The following is a 19,933-nucleotide window of genomic DNA, read 5'->3' on the forward strand; positions in this document are numbered from 1 at the left end:
AACAGCCGCCCAAACCTTGAATGTTCTGTGACAAGACCACCATGAAACGTGAGAAACCACAACGCGTGCGCTGGGCTGCACACACACACACACTCACACAAACACACACATACACACACACACACACTCACTAACTCACTCACTCACACACACACACTCACACACACACACACACACTCACTCACTCACTCACTCACTCACACACACACACACACACACACTCACTCACCTTTCATGTCAAAGGTGTCAAACGGGTTGTGGAAGCGCCCGTTGCGTTCCAAAGGGTAGGACTTGGCCATGTCGTCCGTCTCGGGCGCTGAGGCACTGCTGGCCTGTGCGCCGCCCTCTTGTGCTTGTGGTGGAGTGTCCATTACGGCAGCGTCCTGGTTTGGAAAGGCCTCTTCCACGTTGACTGTGGTCATTGGCTCTGCGTCCCTCACCTCCGCTTGCTGCTGTTGCTGCTGTTGAGGCTGTTCAAACCTGGCAGCTAGCGCTTGCTGGGAGCACAGCTGGTTGCGGGAGAGAAAGCGAAGGAAGCGCCGCGTCCCAAGCAGCTGGAGTTGCGACGACGCGCGGTGGCTCCGACCCCAAAGCTGGTGTCCAGCAAAGCGGGACAGTGAGCCGAGCAGCACCCGACGCCCGTGGATGGTGGCCGGTTTCACACAGGAAGCGTCACAAACAAACAATGAATGCCAACTGACACCAACGCAGCAAACGACGTCGATGCTCAAGGCGAGCACCCGACACAAGAGCTGAGACTGAAGCGGGGGAGGAGGTTTGTGTGAGGCTGGTCCAGTTGCTTCGTGGTTGTGGCGCGTAAAGCCAACACACATCCACGTCCAACAAGCAGAGATAAGAAGAATTGGTTATTTGTGCATCAAATCGTTTCGTCATCTTTTAATGTCACGCAGAAGAGCACACTCTGCACTTACACCCCTCATTCAAGAAAACCAACCCTCACTCCTTCACTCCTTCACTCAACACCGCTTCCCAAGCCCTCAAGCCCGCCCCAGCTCTCTGCTTCACTGGCCAGCCACACCCTGCATCAGCGCCTCACGAAATCGTTTCTCCAACTCCTCAAAGGCAGGGCGATTGGCAGGCGTGTGCGCCACACACGAGTCTGCGACAGCCGCAAACAGTGACAGGGTTGGGCAAGACAAACCTGTCGCTCTTGTCGCTGGGCGCTGCAGCTCCCTCACTGTCGTGGAAGCATCGCCAAGTGGCGTGGAAATGCCTTCGGCAACGTTCTCCTTGGCGTCACTGCTTGTCGTGGTAAACTTGAGTCGCTTGCCCTGTGTCAGCAGCTCTAACATGTGAACCGAAAAGCAGCCGCGCTTGCCCGGGCCAAGCTCCTGCTCAACCAGATCTGGTACACGCTGCATCGCCACCTCCCACAGCAGCACCCCAAAGCTGAAGACATCAGCCTTGCCGTCGTACTCCCGACCAGCTAGTACTTCAGGGGCCATGTAGAGCGGCGTACCCACGCCAACCGTTAGCGTTGGCGACTGCACCGCATCCACTGGCATGACCCCATGTGCCAGTCGCTGCTGCTGCTGCTGCTGCTGCTGTTGCTGCTGCCTTTGACCCTGCGTCAACACCTCTCGAATACATCCGAAATCGGAGATCTTGGCTCGGAGCGCACTCGACACCAACACATTCCCACTCTTCAAGTCTCTGCATGCGCACGTGCATGTGCATGTGTATGTGCGTGTGTGTGGGGCATGTGCATGTGTATGTGCGTGTGTGTGTGCGTGTGTGCGTGTGTGTCGCCGCAAGATGAGGAAATCGTATCACGACCAGTAGCAGAAACCACACACAAACAAACAATCTCCCCCCCCCCCACACACACACTCAAACAAACAATCTCCCCCCCCCCCCCACACACATATATATACACACAAAAGCTCACAAGCACCCCCACCACACACCTGTGCACGTGGCCGAGGCTGTGGATGAAGGCCATGCCACAGGCAACGTCTCGGGCGAAACGAAGCTTGAGCGCCCACACATCCGCTGGTGCGTGCGCCGACGCCGCTTGCACCATCACCTCCTCTTCAGTCTCCGCAATCGTCAGGGTGTCGCTTGTGCTGGGCCGCACGTCTGCCTCTGAAGCCGCGCGGACCAGCACCTGCGCCAAGTCACGCCGCAGCAGCGCCTGCAGCGACCCCATCGCCACAAACTCCAGCACCAGGAACGGGCTGCCATGCGGATCCGTGCCCGCACCGAAGAACCGCACCACGTGCGGGTGCCGTGTCCGCTGCAGGAACTCCACCTCCTTCTCAAACTCCTCGCGTTGCGACTCGTCAAACAGCAGCACGGAGCGCTTGAGCAGTTTCGTGGCCACGGTGAGCTCGTCCCAGCGTGCCAGCCACACCTCCCCAAACGCGCCCTCGGAGTCCTTGTCGATGCGCGTGACGAGGTGCAGCTCCCCAAAGTCAATCTCCCATACCTTCTTCAGCGCCATCACCTCCTCTTCCTTCTCCAGCAGGTGCGAGTACACGGTCTTGTTCTCCACCTCGAGAGTGCGTCGCCGCCGGCGGTAGTGCTGGTACACCACCGCCAGCACCGCGCCCACCACCATCACAACGCCCATGGAGATGGCAGCAATCTCGCCGGTCGTCAGCTCGTCCGGCACGCACTTGCCGTCGCGCTGCACAAACCGCTGCGCGCACCTGCAGTTGAACTGGAACGTGACCTCCGTGGTGATGCGCTCGTTGTCTGTGCGCGGGCGCGCCTGCGTCTCGCCCAACTGAAGCGTGCACGACACCTTGCCTGCGTTGATGACAAACACGGGCACGATGGCGTTGCTGGCGATATCCAACCCAAAGTCCTCCGACCAGTGCGGCACGTCAGACACCACAATGGGCGGCGTCTCCACCAGCTGCACCTGGTTCAGCCACCCGTTGTCGGACAGGTCAAGGAGCTCCACGTGCGACAGGCAGTGCTGGATGTGCGAGCCGACATCCTCCAAGGCGTGGTTGCTGGCAAGCGCAATCCCTCTGGCCACAACAACACGTGTGCCCCACGTGTCGCAGAGTGGCGGCTGGAACATGAGGCGGGTGCCGCTGATGTCCAGGATGTCAGCGGAGAGCAGCGTCATGTCGCGGAGGCTGGTGCAGCCAGACACGTTGAGGCGGTTCAGGTTGTGCAGCAAGGTGAGGTGCTCCAGGCGCGGGTTGTCCTCCAGCCCGACAGAGAGGATGCGCTTGTCCTGGCACAGCTCAATGCGCCGGTACGCCGTGTTGTGCAAGCCAACGTACTCCACTTCCCGGTCGAGCAGGTCGCAGATCTGCGCCATGGGCGCGGTGCGATCGCTCATGCCGGGCCAGCCCAGGTTGATGTGGCGCAGCCGCAGTTGCTGCTGGTACGCAAACTGCACAAACGCCGTGGACAGCTCGACGTTGCGCAGGTCCAAGAAGCGCAGGGTTGGCGGCGCCGTGTCGTGCTCCGCCTCCTCCGCGGTGAAGGCGAGCGCGCTGGTGGGCCGGGCCGGGTCTGAGGCGAGCTCAAGCCGCGTGAGCCTGCGCAGCGACAGCAGCGGCGTCATGTGGATGGTAGACATGCGGTGGTGGATGGCGCGCAGCGTGGTCAGGTTTGGCATGACGTGCGGGGGCGGCAGGACCTCAATCGGGTTGAAGGAGAGGTCAAGGATCTGCAAGCTGGGCAAGGCAATGCCGGCTGTCGTGGCGTCCGGTGCACCACTGTTGCTTGGCGCCTGCGCGTGGACGGGAAGGCCGGTGAGCAAGTTGTTGGTGAGGTAGAGCGACGCGAGTTCCGGCTTGTTGCGCAGCATTGCCACGGGGACGTCTGTCAGCTTGTTGCCGTTGAGGGTGATGAAGGCCAGCTTTGCGTTGTTCTCGAACAGGGTGGATGGCAACACCTGAAGGAGGTTGTGGCCAAAGCCCACGTAGGTGAGGTTGTGCTGGTCCCTGAAAAAGCCAGCCGGAAGCGACGTGAGTCTGTTGCGGCTAAAGAAAACGCGGCGCAGCTGATTCAACCCCTGCAATAGGTCTGGGTGGAGCTGAAGCATTCGGTTCCCGCTCATGGAGAGGTAGTACAGCGAGCCAAGGTTGCTGAAGACCCTGGGAGGCATCTGCGTGATGCGCGCGTTCATGAGAACGAGCCGGTGCAGTCGGGCTGTTGCGGCAAACAGCTGCTCAGGCAAGGCATCCAAGAAGGTGTTTGCGGCCTCAAACACCCGTAGGTTGGCCCCGTTGGCCAGCAGCAGCGGCGGTAGCTCGTCAAGCGGGTTGTTGCTGAGAATGAGCCGATGCAACTGGGTGGCGCCGTGGAATGCGGACTCTGGCAACGTCCGCAGCTGGTTGTCCTGCAGCGTGAGGTTGCAAAGGTGGCGCAGCCCCGTGAACACGCCGGGGTCAATGCGGCTGATGTGGTTGAGGGAGAGCCACAGGTGCTGCAGGGCCGTTGTGTCGCGGAACACGCCAGCCTCGATCGCGGTGATGTAGTTATTGGTGAGGTTGAGCACGCGCAGGCTCGACATGCCGCGCAGCAACGTCGGCTGGAGTCGAGACAGGCTGTTGTCACGCACATCAAGCACCTCCAGATGAGGCGTGGCTGCAAAAGGGCTGGGGTCCCTCTCAGTTGTGATGGTGAGCTGGTTGATGCGGTTGCCGGCGATGGACAAGGTGGTCAGGTTTGGGAAGTGGTTTAGTGAATTGAGGGCAAAGGTTGTGCTCACAAGCCCGCTGATGCTCAGGTTCGACACGCTGTCCCAGTTGGCCTCGTTCAGCACCCACACCAAATCGGAGGGGAAGATGCTTGCTCCCTGGCTTGTGATGCGTTGTGTGCTGCGCAGGGTGAGGTTGCGTGGCTGGTAGTCGTCTATCAAAGCACGAAACGCGGCCGCGGTTGCCTCTGTGGGCTTGGTGTTTGCGCTTCGGCTTGCTGCCTGGCCAAAGGTGTTAAACTCGATGATCAGTGCGCCGTGTGGGATTGGGGGCGTTCGCAGATGACATTGTGCCGTCAACACCCAATCAATCCGACACCAATTCACTTGGACTTGCTCGGTGCCTTGGGGTGTTGCCGGGTCGACTGTGGTTGTTTCAGAGACGGGTGTGGTCGGAGCCGACGTCGTCCCCGGTGTTGTCGTGGCACTGTCTTCAGCCCTGAGATTGCTCTTGGTGCTGGCATTGGTGCTGTTAGGGTTGGCGTCGTTGTTGGTGCCGTTGTTGGCTGCATTGGTGCTGTTGGTGCTGTTGGTGATGTTGGTGCTGTTGGTGCTGTTGACGCTGTCTTCCGTTGCTGTGTTGCGCCGTTGGCGCACGACGCAGAGTGTTGACAGTTGAGCTGTTGATGTTAAGTGTTGTTCGCGTAGCGCAGTGACGAGCATGCCAGGGCTCTGGCTGCTGGACACGTTCACTGCAGCTCCTAGTGCATCAATGATGACTGCCATTTCATGCAGAGCGTGCGTGAGGTCAGCGCACGCATGGTTGGTTTCGCCCTGAGCGGCTGCAGTTGAACCCACCACCACTACTGCCAGGCAAGCCACCACCAACACCACGCCCAATGTGCACATCCCTGTGAGGTCTCTCCTTCTCGAGGGTATGATGCAGGTCTGCGCGAAAGTGTCATTTGCACAATAAGCCAGCCTACCAGCGAACCCGCACGATGAGACGACAATTTGCAACTTCTCCCACGAAAAATCACACACGGATGACATCATCGTCAGCTTTCAGACCTTGGAACAAGTCAGACCGGCCAGACAGTCACGCAAGGAAAACGAGCAGGATTGGGTTAGTTGCTTGGTTGGTTGCTGCCGTGGTCATAATGCAGATGCAGCGCGCAGGGCGTGCGATAACCTGCACCCATTCTCGCTTCCAAGCGCGCGCACACACACACACACACACACACACACACGATCACACAGGGTGCTCATTCACTCTCATTCAACACCGTGTCAGCACAGCACTTTCATATCCAACACACACTCGCACACACTCACACACACTCTTTCTTGCTGGGCGTTTGATTTGACCTACATTGTCCTCTTTGAGTCTTTCGAAAGCCCGTTCTCCTTTAGCTCTTGGTACAGCGCAACCAGAGCATTTCATACATACACAGACAATCGGGCCTAGATGTCAGGCGAGAGCTTGGATGGCTTTGCGGCTTGCAAGTCACCACTTGCTGCTGAACGACTCTTGGCAATAGAAGCATATGGGAACGGCAACAACGACACCAACCACCCGCTTCCGCAGACCCTCGAAACCTACGTCGAGGCTCTCGGATGCGACGAAGCAAGGCACGCTCTGCACGCTGGTACAGGCGACATCGAGGACACCGCGATCGGACAGGCAGAGGTGGACACACCACCTGACACGAGCAAGCACGCAAATCCCAGCACGATGGAGTTCTTGGAGCTGAAGCAGCAGCAGAGCGGATGCGTGCAAGTTGGTGCTGCCTTCAAGTCACAGCACTCAGGCAGCGCGCGTGCCAGAGATGGCAATCAACAGCCACCCCCTTCCCATGCCCAACCGCACCTTGCCATTGGTCAGGCCCAACAGCAGCATGTGGATGCCAACCACTACTTCAACTACCCTCCCCGCAACCACTTCTTCTACCCTCTTGGAAGCAGTGCTGAAAGCGGCGTGAGCGGCCTGAGCAACGTGAGTGACGTCGGATACGGTGTGGTCCACACACACCACCAACAGCAACAGCAACAAAAGTACCTACTGCAAGACCAGCAACAGCAGCAGCAGCGCTTGCTGCAGGATCAAGGCGAGGACGATGAAGGGCTGGCAGTTGGTGGGCTGGCGGAACATGGCCTGTTGGTGAACGAAGCACAGCAACAAGGAACACAACAAGGAACACAACAAGGAACACAACAAGGAACACAACAAGGAACGCAACAAGGAACACAACAAGGAACGCAACAAGGAACGCAACAAGGAACGCAAGAGGAGCGCCACCACCGTCAACCACATCTACAACGTCAACAGCAGTGTCTGCCACAAGAGGCACATGGGCACTCGCAACTGCAGCTTCCTCGTGCCCAGCCGGAGCAACAACAACACCAGCAGCACTTGAAACATCGGCAGGAGCAAATTGTCGCGCCACGCGCAGCAGCGGCAGCGTGTGTGCAAAGCGAACCCGCGTATGTACCGGGCCCCTTCTCCCTACCCCTGCTTCCCTCCATGTCGTGCGATGAAGCAGAGCTGCGACTCATAACGATTCGACCACAACCCGGCGCCTTTATCATTCGCGAGCACCCAAGCAGTGAAGAGCCCATCATCACCCTGGTCAGTTGCTTGTGTATGTAAGTGTGCTGGCATGTGTACTTGCATGTGTATGTGTACTTGCATGTGTATGTGCATGCATGTGTATGCGCGTGTGTATGCGTGTGTATGCGTGTGTGTATGTGTGTGTGTTTCTGTATGTGTGTGTCTGTCATGTGGCGGCAAGAAGACACCTCAGCTTGCGTCGACACCGTCCTGATATCACTCACACACCCACACATACACAAACACAAACACACGCATGGTGTTGTGCGAATCAGGCGGTGACACCTCATCGCATCGAGCACCACACCCTCCACCGCGACCCGCGGGGCCTGTACATGATGGATGGACAGCGGCTCTCACAGCCGTGCACCACGCTTCTCGGCGTTATTGCACACTTGCAAGAACACAGCGAAACCATGTCCTGTGAGGTGCGAATGACTATGCGTGCACTTTCAAGCAAACGCAAACAGGCTTGCGCGTTGTGTGCGTGTGAGTGTGTTTCCTTGTATGTGCGTGCTGTTGTTTGTGGTGTGTATGTGTGCGTGTGTGCGCATTTGTACGTCTATCTTGACAGTTTGCACACGCCGGATTGCTTGCAGCTGCGCTCTCTTCTTGTGGATCCATCCAGAGCACCCTCACCAACTCCCTCTTGCACACACACACACACACACACACACACACACACACACACACACACACACACACACACACACACACACACGCACATAGCTGGGCAACATGGTTGAGCTGGAAGGGTTTGGCGAGACGGATGTTGACGCAGCACCAAAGGAGTCATACGACACGTACATTGCACAGCTGGACTTTTCCACAGGCATGTCTGAGAGCGATCTGGGCGTGTTTGCTGCTTACGGATCAGACTTGCCCGCAAGCATCTTTCAACAGGATGCACCGACGTCATCATCACCATCAACAGCAACAGCCTCAGCAACAGCAGCAACAGCGTCCACCACGCGTAGAAGTGTGAGCACCACGCGCACAGCACGGACGTCGTTTCGCCTGTGGTCGATTCTGACCTCCTCACGTACTACTCGCTCCCCGTCATCGCCACCAACAATGCTGTCAGCACAGTCCCAGCGATCACGTCACTCCCCAGCACAAGCACGTGCATCGACAACAGCAGCAATACCACAGCCATCACCACACCGAGCGTCAGCATCGACAACAGCAGCGACACCATTATCAGCAGCAGAAACACCACCACCACCACCACCACCACCATCATCGTCACCACCATCATCGCTGTTCCCGTCGCAGTTCTCGTCGCGCCAGAAGTCTCCGACGTGGGCTGCCACCCGCCCGTGCGTCCTGGCAGCGGTGGTCATCACAATGGTTGTCGTTGCTGGCAGCATTGGCGTTGGCGTGCATGTTGCCACCTCGCAAAGCGCGCGCACACCCCCTGTCCTTGACTGCGCGTGCCAGCAGAGCCGTGCCCTGTTCGCGTCGCAAGGCGTGGTGGAAGCCTCGTCCGTGTTCCTCAACGCTGCGTGTCCGGAGTTTGCGCACCTGCAGCGTGTGCTTGGGGATGTGTACGTCGACAGCAGTGTGACAGCGGTGGACTTTGGGTCCATCACCTCTATTGGCGGGAGCGTCGTTGTGACGGGCGCTGCGCTTGACGCCTATCGTCAGTTTGACACTCAAGGTGCCAGCGAAGGCGGTGGCGGCGGCGACGATGGGCATGGTGGGGGTGGTGGGGCTGATCAAGGCCACAGCCACGGCCACGGTGGGGCATGGCTTGCGCACGTTCCCGGCTTTCACGGTAGCGGCAGCTTGGACAACGATAACACCCTCAGCGACAGCTTCAACACCAACACCGCTGCTGATGCGGGTGAGGACAATAGCGCAGACGCAGGCACAGACAATGGTATTGACGATGATAACACGGTCGATACGTCCTGGGATCCAGATGATGGCGATAATCACAACCCTACCACAGCCAGCACGCGTGCCCTTCCACGACTCGCACCCACACCAACCACAACAACACCCACACCAACCACAACAACACTAACACCAACACCACCAACACCAACAACACCAACACCAACACCACCAACACCAACAACGGCATCAGCACATGATGGCATCCACAAGACACGACGTCCCTCTGCTACCAGCACCTCTGTCCCCGGCACTGGCACGAGTGCGTTGGTGTCGCTCACGTTCAACCAGGTCACCATGGTTGGCGGTGACATTGTCATCTGCTGTGCCAACGCGCTGGCAGAGGTGGACGTTGGCGCCCTGCACACCGTGGCTGGCAGCGTCGTTGTTCGTGGCACGTCGCTACCGTCATTGAGCTTTCGCAACGTGAGCACGGTCCTGGGCTGTGTTGAGGTGGGCAGCAACGCCATGCTAACGGCAGTGGACTTTGGGTCCCTCGCACACGTCGGGCAGTGGCTGAGCATCAGCAGCAACAGCATCACCACCGTCGACTTTCAGTCCCTCTCCATGATCGGGGGCGAGGTTGACCTGACCGGCAATCCACTGCAGGCGCTCGCGTTTGGCGAACTCGCAGACGTGGGGGCGCACATCCACATCACGGACGCAGCGGCCACCACTCTCAACGACGGCATGTTGGGCGGGCTTGACCTGACCTCAGGCAGCATGCGCGCAGTTGACTTTGGCACGCGCATCAAGTACGTGAAGAGGAGCGTGGATCTGGTGAACAACGACCTTGCCAGCATCACGTTTGGCGCGGTCACGCATGTGAGCGGATACGTCAACCTGCAAGGGAACAGCAACCTCCAGCGCATTGACTTTGCGTCCCTGCTGAGTATCTCGGGTGGGCTGCACCTCCCAGGCGTCAAGTTGACCGGCATTGACTTTGGGCAGCTCGAGCGCATTGGTGGCTATCTTGACATATATGACACGGCGCTCTCCACCATCAGCTTTGCACCCATCACCTCCATTGGCGGTAGTGTGTACCTGTTCAGCAACAACCTCACCAGCATTGACTTTGACGGCCTGCGTCGTGTTGACGGCAGCATGTTTCTTGCCGACAACAGGCTGACGCAGCTGCACTTTGCACAGCTCACAGACGTGCGTGGCAGTGTGCATGCCACCGACAATGCCATCACCAGCGTCACCTTCAGCACACCCGCGCCCTCCACGATCGCCGGCACGCTCGACCTCTCCAACAACGCCATCACGCGAATCGACTTTGGCGGGTTGGTGGCCATTGACGGTGACCTGGTGCTGCGCAACAACAACCTGCACACCATCACCTTCGGTCGCATCGCCAGCATTGCAGGTCGCATTGAGCTCGATAACGCTGGGCCGCTCACCCACATCGACTGCCAGCACCTTGGCTCGTGCGTTTGCGCCGACGACCATGTCACCCTGACCAACTGCCCTCCTCGTTGCAGGATGCCTGGATGAGTTGAGACGGGTTTGCGTCGCGCTCTTGAGTGTGGTGGCATCATGATGATTGTGCGGGACACCCCCTTCGCCTATCGTCCTGCGTGTTGGTTGTGATGGAACTCAGAAGCAGTCACAGGATCGTGCATTCTGTTGCATTCTGTCTGTAAGTCTGTATGTGTTTTGGAGCCTCAACTCTGGTGTTGTTGTTGTGTTACATGTCTGTTATGATGCTTCTTTGCTTCCTTGCTTGTGTTATGTAATGTGCCACCACGGTACGTGACAGTCTGCGACTTTATGGTCATGGCATACCTCTTTCTCCTGTTCTTCCCCTGTCATAAGCATCTTGTTTGTTTCCTCTTACTCGAAACAGTACATGAGCGTACACATGAATGTAAACCGTGAAGCGGCACTGGCACGATGTGCTGTTGGTAGCACGTGCATGTGTGATGGGGTGCGAGTGCTGTGTGATGGGGTGCACGTGCATGTGTGATGGGGTGCACGTGCATGTGTGATGGGGTGCGAGTGCTGTTTGGGGCAAGCGCCACCGACAATGCTCATAAGAATTGAGTGATATGGACACGTTGTATTTGGGGTCAAGTTGGGGGGGGGGTTGCAATGCGCAATGGGCGCTGATGGTGTTTGCGAGAGGAGGGGGGGGGGTGGGTCAAGGGGCAGGGGGTAGGGAGAGTCACAACATCACAACAGCAAAGGTACGTGTGAGTGTGTGTGCGTGTGTGTGTGTGCGTGTGTGTGTGCGTGTAGGGGGGGGGAAGACAGGGAATCACGCTTGCACAACAAGACACGGAAGGGCATGGGCATATGCAGGAAGAAGAATAAGAAGGAGGAAGAGAAGGAGGAGGAGGAGGAGGAGGAGGAGGAGGAGGGTGCACACAAGCGCACGCCCAAGCACAGGGGCAGGCACATTCGACGGCAATAGTAACACAAGCACGCAAGGATGGGGCACAACAAATAGAATCAGTACTCATCGCATATTCAATGCGGTTGTGGAGTCAGGCATTCACCACGCAAGAAGCGATGGAAAGGAAAGAGGACACACAGGGGGTGGGTAAACGAAGGAGATGGAGGAGGTCAAAGTGCGTGCATTTGGGGGGGGGGGGAGGGAGAAGAGGGCAACAGAATCAACTGTCCAGCAAAGGGGTAGGGTGAGTTGCGGCACAGCAAAGTGACGCAGAGGAGGTAAATTGACAAAGACAGAGGCTGAGGAGAGACGGGTGGGCAGAGGTGGTCAAAGAATTGGTCAGAGAGACAGAGAGACAGAAGAGAGACAGAGAGACAGAGAGACAGAGAGAAAGGGACACAGAGAGACAGAGAGACAGAGAGAAAGAGACACACACACACACACACACAGACACCTGCCCACACAGACACACACACACACAGACGCACACACACACACACACAGACACACACAGACACAGACACACAGACACACACACACACAGACACAGACACAGACACAGACACACACACACACACACACACACACACACACACACAGAAACATTGTTGGCGTTAGCCGAGGTCAAGGCCTGACCAAGAGAGCACGGTTCTCGCATCCTCCTCCACAACATTGCGCTTCTTCCCGCGGGCGGGTGTGGTCGGGGTCGTTGCTGGCGCCGACGTCGACTGGGGCGGGCCAGCCTCCATCTTGCCTGTCGCTGCAGCCGTGGTTGCTGCAGTGGTTGTATCGGCATGTGGGACAGCATGGGGTGTTGTGGGCAGCGAACCAGAGCCACTGGTGGCTGAGGGCGGTGTTTGTGCCGTTGTTCCTCCTGGGTGCGACGGAGGCTGTATGACTGGCGACGACGATGACCGGGTGGCCTGTGTGGATGATGGCGGCGGCGGCTTCTTCGTGGGAGAGAGCAGGTCGAGCAGCTCTTGCCGAGACAGCACGGGTGTCGACGATGTCCTCGCAGGGTTGGAGGGACCAATGGTGTACGACCGCGTGCGGCCTGACCGGCTACCGTATCCCGTGTCGTCGTCATCATCGGCGGCGTCATTGGCGTGGTCGTCAGCACCGCTGCCACTGCTGCCATTGCGTTGGTCGGCAGCAGATGCGGGACTCGCTGTTGTGGACGACGACGGTGAAGAGGACGGAGGTGGGGTTTGGCTGCCTCGTGGCCTCCACACGTCAAACAGGTGCTGCAGCAGCTTGTACGCGGACCCTTGGCGTTCACGCTCGGGCACACCAGCCTGGTGTTGCTGTTGTTGTTGCTGTTGCTGTTGGTATGTCTGTTGTTGTTGGTGGTGGTGGTGCGGCGTGGTGCTTGATTGTGACGTCGTTGCAGAGCCATATGGGGTGGTGGTGGTGGTGGTCGAAGCCGACGTACTGACGGGGACGACGAAGGTGCTTGGGCTGCCCGGGTCTGCGACGCCTTCGGTCCCGACGGTGCTGGTTGGCGGCTGTGGGTGATGGAGATCATGGTGGTTTGTTGTTGTTCCATTGTCAATCCGGTACGCGTGGGGCACAGCCGTGCCCTCGCTCACGCACCGTCTTCTCCCGCCACGGTCCATCTGCGTGTGCGTGTGCGTGTGCGTCCTGGTTGGCGGGTCTGTGGTTGGTGGATGTGTGTGATGGTCAGCAGCGTTGTTTGCAGCAGCGTTGCTTTTGCCTCTGTGTTTTGTGTGTGAATTGACGAAAGTTCCCCTCTTGCTTGTTGCTTGCTTCTTTCCTCCCAACCAATGATGGATGCCTCTTGACGTTGATGTGTGAGACACGATCCTCCCCCTTCCTGTCTCTCTGTGGTGGGCGCGCCTGTGTGTCTCGGTGTCTCGGGCTTGGCTGGGGCGGTTTACACCGACGTGTGGCGTGAGGGCAACAGGCACACACAACGCACACACAAAGAAGAGGAGGAGGAAGAGGAGGGAAGACAAGCAACATGGAGACAGGCAAGAAAGAGAAAACAAGGGCAAGGTGAAAGGCGTAGAGGAATGAGAGGGGATGAGGGAGTTGATGAGCGAGGGAGGAAAGATGGATGGCAAGAACAATGGAAGAAAGGGGGAAGGAAGGCCAAGGAAGGAAGGAAGGACAAATGGCAAGGAAGATAGAGGGATGAGGTGAGATGCGACAAGGGAGGGGGGGGGGGGTTGGCAGCAAATAAACGAGTGCACAAGCAAAAGCACACGGCACTCGGGCTGGGAGACGAGCAGCACGGTAAAGAAGGGCTCGCGAGCCCAGCAAAACAAAGATGTGACACAGAGAGGCGACACGACAATGAGAGGGGGGGGGGGGACAACGACGGTACGGTACGTGGGTCTGTCTGATGCGTCATGAGTGCAAGCCGCAGTCGCACAGGACAACAACCACAATCGCGTCCCTCACACAATGGGTCACCATAAACAACCAGATACACACAAAGCGGGGAAGAGGAAGAGGAAGGAAAGCGAACAAGGAGGATATGTGCACGAGCGGGTCTGGTCGGTTAAAGGCGACGGATCAGACATAAAACAAGCAAGAAACGAAAGCAGGGAAAGTGCAGCAAGCAACAGCGAACAGCGACACTCAACACAGAGCACGGATTGTCCCAAACAACGATGGACGACATTAAACAACACAACCAGGTCACATCAAACAACGAGCACAACAACAACAACAACAACAACAACAACAACAACAACAACAACAACAACAACAACAACAACAACAACAACAACTTCCGGTTCGCGTATCCACGTCCCTCCTTCACAACCACAGGTATTGCCAGCACGCAGCAGACACACAAGGTGTGCATTCACGCCCGTGAGTGCGTGTGCGTGTGCGTGTGGTGTGTGTGCGTGTGTTCAGGACTTCAAGTAAAGTTTGGCTCCGAGCGCAAGATGGTCGGAGGAGAAATGGGGGTTCGGGCAGCCAGACACCCGGTCCATGTATGACTGAACGAAGCAATGGGAGAGGGAAGGCACAAAGCAAAGGGGGGGGGGGGAAGAAGCAAGTTGGCGTCAGCAGAGTGCGTGCGTGCGTGCGTGCGTGCGTGCGTGCGAACATCGTGACAACAACACCACTTTTGCGCACAAGTCTCCCCATAACGATTGAAGCGACACGGCACGAACCACCACCACCATCATCATTGCGTGGCATGGCCCTCACCTCGTCGACGGGTCCCCACACAGCTTGCGGCAGCAGCGACCCCTCCGTGTACCTGTCACGCACATCAACAAGGTACAAAGGGACGACAAGTAACAGGTCAACCAGCATGTAGGCGAGTTGCAGCAAACGCGTCACGCACACAGCGTTCATCACCGCGACGACACAAAGTTCACACACACACACACACACACACACACACACACACACACACACACACACACACGCACACACACACACGCAACACTGACCAGATGTAGTCGATGATGCCGACAAAGCCTGCCGTCTTGTTTGTGTACTGCATCTCTGTTGTGTACGCGGACCGCAGCTTGAACGGGTGCGTTGTGCCCACGCTGTCGAAAAACGCCTTGTAGTCGTAGCCTTGCATATCCGGGTGGTTCGGGTTGATCTGTGGTGTTGGTTGACGCCATTGAGGAGCAAGACAAGGAAGAGAAGGGAGAGGGGAAAGAGTTGGGGAATGTGGTGAGTTCACGAGGTACATCACACGCCTGACTGCACGGTGTGCAGCTTCAGCTCGTTGTTGTTGTTGTTGTTGTTGTTGTTGTTGTTGTTGTTGTTGGTGTTTCTTCGGTGTGTCAACCGACAATAGCACATTGCCCAGCAGCAGCAGTGTCACCGCCACGAACACATCAACGCGGCGTTCAAGACAGACAGCATGTTTGCGTTTGTGTGTGATGTGGATGGTACCGCACCTTGCCCGTGGCCAGGAACTCGTACACGCCGCTGTCTGGCATGGAGTTAAAGTCGCCCATCAGCATCACAGGCACGCTGCATTCGCCAACGGGCGAGGTGTGCCACAGTGAGTGAAGGCGGTCGTCAAGCAACCCTCCTCCGGCATTTCCACAGCCCTCTACACACAAATTAACACGCACACACAGTCACAGACACAGTCACAGACACAGAGACACAGAGACACAGAGACACACACACACACACACACACACACACACACACACACATCCGCTCTCCCTTCGCTGACTCACTCGAGCAGCTTGTTCTCCTGGAGAAACTCCCTGATTGCCTTGAGGGCGAGCACAATCTGCACCACTTTCACGTCGCTGAAGTGGGGGTCCCACGTCAAATGCAGATTGGCCACAAACACGCGCTTCTTCGTCACAGCGTGCTCAAACACCGTAAACAGCGCCACGTTGTCCTACAGAAGAAAAAAAAAAAAAAAAGGCCAGGACAAGGGTAGTGGAAGTCCGTGCGTGAGTGAGTGGGTGTAAGCCGCAACAAGAGAGAACAAATGAAGAGCCGAGAGAGAACCAAGAGAGAAACAAGGGAAAAGTAAAGATCAGCGACCACCATTCACAACCGCCACCGTCACGAGTGCGCACACCTTTGGCATGCATCTGTCAATGACGGTGTTGCAGCCGTTGCTGTTGGCCACGGAGAGCTGTTGCAGATCAATGCCGTGCTCATACAGCATCTTGTACGTTTTGCTGTCCGCAATCACGGGTGGGCGTGCAGGTGCACATGCGTGTGTGTGTGTGTGTGCGTGCGTGCGTGCGTGCGTGTGTGTGTGCATGTGTGTATGTGTGAACGCGCGTGTAGAGCAGGTGACACACCAAATGAGTGAGCAGAGTTGCAGCGTGAAGCACAGGGATGGTTGGTTGCCCAAAGACTTCAACCTCGACCACAAGCATGTCCATTCACACGTGCGTGTATCTTGGTTGAACTCACGTTGAGTAGAAGGTTGCGCAGCCGTCAATTGTCTCGTCAGCTTGATACGCGGCCCGCGTCTTCACCCTAAACCGCCGCACACACACACACAGACAGACACACACACACACACACACACACACACACACGCACAGACGTGCAAACGTACGCAGATGTGACAAGACACAACGATGAGCCAACAAAGAATCACGGTGGTGGGTGCCACAGATGATGATGCACATGTGTGTGTGTGTGTGCATGTGTGTATATCTATGAATATGCATGTGTGTGTTTGTGTGCAAGAGTGAATGCGAGTGTGTGAGCACATCAGCATGAGACTGACTTGAAGGCGCCGTGGTAGCCCTCCTTCTGCAGCTGCCCGAGAAAGTACTGGTAAAACTCAGACTTGGACACCTCTTGCAGGCACAGAATGTCTGAGGCAAGCAAGGGGCGCCGAGAAAACAAACAAACAAACAAACAAATAAATAAACGAACAAACAAACAAACAACCAAACAAACAAACAAGCAAGCAAATGAACAAAGAGAGAAAGACATGTGTTGAGAAGGTGAGTGGCATGTGAAGCAAGCATCACTGTGCACAGTGTGGTGGCTGTGCGGTGACCCGTATCGGTTTGGCATTCGGCAATGTTGCACTCGACAAACCTCGTCACCGCACATATCCACTTCTCCTCGTTGCATTTAACACACGCACACGCACACGCACATCCTCTCTCACTCTCTCACACACACACACACACACACAACACACACACACACACCCTCACACACACACACACACACACACACCCTCACACACACACACACACACGCACGCACACTCCTTTCCCCTTCTTCCAATGTCCCACCGCATTTGGAGTTTGCGAGCTCGGTGAGGATCTTTCCTTTCCGGTACTCCCACGCAAGCGCCCACGACGGACAGTACCTGCGGCACATGCAACAACGGCAACACATGCAACATCGGCAGCAGCAGACTTGTGAGGCACTTCGTCGCCGAAAATGGTGTGGGCGTGTGTGCGCAAAGAGGGTCGAGGCATGAACCCCTTCTTTCTCTCAGCGTTCGTGTCACCATGGCCACCTCGTTGTCCCCTCCCAACACAGGCACACATCACAATGACCGAAAGCTACGCACTTGAACATGTTGCGCGACGCGTATTTGTCGCAGAGGATGTTGTAGCAAAACACGCTGACTTTGTCGCGTTTGGCTGCGCCCCCCCCCCATTCGACAAGAGGCAAAAAGAGGTGAGACAAGACAGGCAAGGAGCAAGAAAAACGAGAGAGTGAGCGACGAACCAGGGAGTACAACTGCCGTCATCGTGAGTCAGCCATGCGCACTCTCACGTGCACACCCACGCAGACAAGCCGACATGCAGACACACAGTTGCAGGCATGCCGCTGCACCTCTCTCGTAGGGCTGGAGTGCGGCCCGGGAAATGGCCTTTGGCTGAATCCACTCCCGATCAGGCGGGCTCGGCCCAGCTAAACACACACACACACATGTGAGCACAAGGCTTGAAGTGGTGGGGGGGGGGGATAAATGCACACGCATGTGAGCACACAACACACACACACACACACACACACACACACACATACGCACACACGTGACGCACTTGGAGCCTGGTCGAGAAGCCACTGCATGAGCGCCTCCGTGCCGGTTGCCACGTGCGAGGCAATGGGTTCTGTCCAGGGGTTGTTGTCCAGCGCAAGGAACTTGATCTGGTACAGCTTGCCAAACTCAAAGGGAAGTGTGGACAGCTCGTTGCCAGACAGCATGCACTCGTTCAACTGCGGCGTCAAAAGAAGCAAGTGCACAGGCGTAGCGTCGATCACGACGACACAGACACAGCAGCAAGAGCCAAAGCAAACAACCACCGCAGCAAACGCTCTCGAGTTAGCATGGACTGTCGACAGGGTATGCATGCGCTCGCTCGATTGACACACAGAGGTGGGCATGACGTGCTTCACGCGGGGGCAATGGCATGCGTCACACACACACACACATGCACACAAACAAATAAACAAACGCACACACACACATGCACACACACAAAAAAACAACAACCATGCACACAGACCCACACCAACCTCTGTGAGGTCGCCAAAGGCCGGCGGGATGGACCGCAGGCGGTTGTAGGAGAGGTCAACAATCCTCAGCGCCCGCAGGTGTCGAATCTCCGGGCTGATGGTTGTGAGTCTGTTGCGGGCCAAGTACAGGTGGGTCAGGTGCTGCATCTGAAACAGGGCCGGCGAGATGGCCACGATCCCGGCTTCTGTGAACCGTGGCGTGAGGGTTGTGGCATGAGCATGAACGGCGTGAGGAAGAGTACAGGTGATATGGATAAACAGACGCCATGCGACCAGTGCACACGCACAACAACACGCCACCGCTGTGCTGTCAAAAACGACAAGCAACAAAGAGCACAGGCGCGGTGAGCACTCACGTTCGAGGTCGAGGCCACGCCATGTTGGCTTCTGCCTTTCTGCCTCGTGTGGTGGCCTGGATTTGACGATTTGTCCCTGAGGCACAAAGATGCAAGGCAAGGAACGTAGTGGATAGGAAAAAAAGCAAAAGAGAGCGAGAAGAAGCAGCAGAAGACAGATGCGTGTTGTTGACAGGTCGGGCAAAGTGGTGAGACAGCGGTCAAGGGGTGGAGGCCGATGAGGAAGCACCACACACGTACGCAGCGGGTGTGCACCCGAGCGAATAAACGGCAGCAACGAAAACACACAGAGTGCACTCCCAAAGCAAACCCCAGAACACCATGCAAATCCATGGACACGCAAACACACCATCTTGCGTGATGGCGCCGTCTGTATCGGCGGACGCCTGCTCATCCCCAATGGTGTGGTGAGGACCAGTGTGGCGTTGGCGGTGGGATGGTGGTGCACTGGAGGAGAAAGGTCGGAGGTGAAAGGTGTGGGCGGCGACGGGGTGGTGGCTGTGGTTGTGGTGGGTTGTTACCAGTGACGGGCTGCATTCACATTCAACAGCAACAATGGAACCGTTGAACACTGGGCGAGCGGCTGCTTCCTGCCTGACGTGAACAGCAAGGGCGAAGCAAGGACGATCGATGTCACGACTACGGGAGTGATGCCAAAGATGGGGGAGGGAGACGAAGACGGAGAAGAAGAGGGAGGAGGCCTCAGAGCAGAGCTGTCGAAGTCCCTCACTGCTGTGGTGCTGTGGATGTGTCGGTTTCGCTTCTTGCTCGGTCGTCCTTGTTCGTCTGCTTCGTGTGTTTGTGCGAATGAGAATGTCTTGCCTGCTTTCGCCTGGTTTCGCACAAGAAGCTAACTTTAGGGTGGAATAAGAAAATTGGTTCAAAATTTACTCTAATTTTCGCCGGTTCGGATTTTTCCTGTGTGTTTGTGCGTGCGTGCGTGTGTGTGTGTGTGTGTGTGTGTGTGTGTGTGTGTGTGTGTGTGTGTGTGTGTGTGTGTGTGTGTGTGTGTCTCCCTTCCTCTGTGTGTGGGCATGATCTTCTCTGCTTGCTCTCGACAAGAGTGAACG

The 19,933-nt window shown here is 57.0% G+C and overlaps 6 protein-coding genes across 6 annotated transcripts in view; 1 reads left to right on the plus strand and 5 right to left on the minus strand.

Annotated features, from left to right (window-relative positions):
- Positions 1 to 887, minus strand: part of PTSG_12980 (uncharacterized protein) — a 4,171-nt gene extending 3,284 nt beyond the window's left edge. The window contains exons 1-2 of the mRNA XM_004988903.1: positions 230 to 887; positions 1 to 25 (exon numbers count right to left, since the gene is read on the minus strand). The exon at positions 1 to 25 is cut by the window's left edge and continues 55 nt beyond it. Of these exons, the coding sequence (XP_004988960.1) occupies positions 1 to 25; positions 230 to 833 (629 nt within the window). The 5' untranslated portion in view covers positions 834 to 887. The remainder of the gene's footprint in view (positions 26 to 229) is intronic.
- Positions 883 to 5,584, minus strand: PTSG_12981 (serine/threonine protein kinase). The gene is made up of 2 exons (XM_004988904.1): positions 1,929 to 5,584; positions 883 to 1,674 (listed from the first exon to the last, which is right to left on the minus strand). The coding sequence occupies exons 1-2, from the start codon at positions 5,534 to 5,536 to the stop codon at positions 1,023 to 1,025; spliced, it is 4,260 nt and encodes a 1,419-aa protein (XP_004988961.1). The 5' UTR covers positions 5,537 to 5,584; the 3' UTR covers positions 883 to 1,022.
- A 267-nt stretch (positions 5,585 to 5,851) lies between these two features.
- On the plus strand, positions 5,852 to 10,634 carry PTSG_10046 (uncharacterized protein; the record flags this gene model as incomplete). The annotated part of the gene is made up of 5 exons (XM_004988905.1): positions 5,852 to 7,256; positions 7,514 to 7,666; positions 7,968 to 8,219; positions 8,514 to 9,084; positions 9,331 to 10,634. Exons 1-5 carry the CDS (start codon positions 6,096 to 6,098, stop codon positions 10,632 to 10,634), a joined length of 3,441 nt encoding a protein of 1,146 aa, XP_004988962.1. The 5' UTR covers positions 5,852 to 6,095.
- Positions 10,635 to 12,149: 1,515 nt separating this feature from the next.
- On the minus strand, positions 12,150 to 13,151 carry PTSG_10047 (uncharacterized protein; the record flags this gene model as incomplete). Its single annotated transcript, XM_004988906.1, has 1 exon — positions 12,150 to 13,151. The coding sequence occupies one exon, from the start codon at positions 13,149 to 13,151 to the stop codon at positions 12,150 to 12,152; it is 1,002 nt and encodes a 333-aa protein (XP_004988963.1).
- A 262-nt stretch (positions 13,152 to 13,413) lies between these two features.
- On the minus strand, positions 13,414 to 14,247 carry PTSG_12982 (uncharacterized protein). Its single transcript, XM_004988907.1, has one exon. It carries the CDS (start codon positions 13,907 to 13,909, stop codon positions 13,430 to 13,432), a length of 480 nt encoding a protein of 159 aa, XP_004988964.1. The 5' UTR covers positions 13,910 to 14,247; the 3' UTR covers positions 13,414 to 13,429.
- On the minus strand, positions 14,223 to 19,667 carry PTSG_12983 (uncharacterized protein). Its single transcript, XM_004988908.1, has 15 exons — positions 19,213 to 19,667; positions 18,864 to 18,939; positions 18,508 to 18,692; positions 18,033 to 18,207; positions 17,821 to 17,898; positions 17,552 to 17,624; positions 17,268 to 17,344; positions 16,745 to 16,835; positions 16,423 to 16,488; positions 16,079 to 16,181; positions 15,723 to 15,892; positions 15,432 to 15,507; positions 14,970 to 15,127; positions 14,722 to 14,773; positions 14,223 to 14,507 (listed from the first exon to the last, which is right to left on the minus strand). The coding sequence occupies exons 1-15, from the start codon at positions 19,255 to 19,257 to the stop codon at positions 14,418 to 14,420; spliced, it is 1,515 nt and encodes a 504-aa protein (XP_004988965.1). The 5' UTR covers positions 19,258 to 19,667; the 3' UTR covers positions 14,223 to 14,417.
- Positions 19,668 to 19,933: the final 266 nt, after the last annotated feature.

The sequence above is a fragment of the Salpingoeca rosetta genome (assembly GCF_000188695.1).
Source record: "Salpingoeca rosetta unplaced genomic scaffold supercont1.32, whole genome shotgun sequence".
NCBI classification, from domain to species: domain Eukaryota; class Choanoflagellata; order Craspedida; family Salpingoecidae; genus Salpingoeca; species Salpingoeca rosetta.

Excerpts from the sequence above, each read along its gene's own strand:
- PTSG_12983 (XM_004988908.1), bottom strand. The coding sequence starts at position 19,257 with ATGAGCAGGCGTCCGCCGATACAGACGGCGCCATCACGCAAGATG. Across the intron at positions 18,940-19,212 it reads CGGCGCCATCACGCAAGATG|GGACAAATCGTCAAATCCAG; the intron begins GTGTGTTTGCGT and ends TTTGTGCCTCAG. Across the intron at positions 15,128-15,431 it reads AGTTCCTGGCCACGGGCAAG|ATCAACCCGAACCACCCGGA; the intron begins GTGCGGTACCAT and ends CCAACACCACAG.
- PTSG_12981 (XM_004988904.1), bottom strand. The coding sequence starts at position 5,536 with ATGTGCACATTGGGCGTGGTGTTGGTGGTGGCTTGCCTGGCAGTAGTG. Across the intron at positions 1,675-1,928 it reads AGCCTCGGCCACGTGCACAG|AGACTTGAAGAGTGGGAATG; the intron begins GTGTGTGGTGGG and ends GTGCGCATGCAG.
- PTSG_12982 (XM_004988907.1), bottom strand. The coding sequence starts at position 13,909 with ATGACGCATCAGACAGACCCACGTACCGTACCGTCGTTGTCCCCCCCC.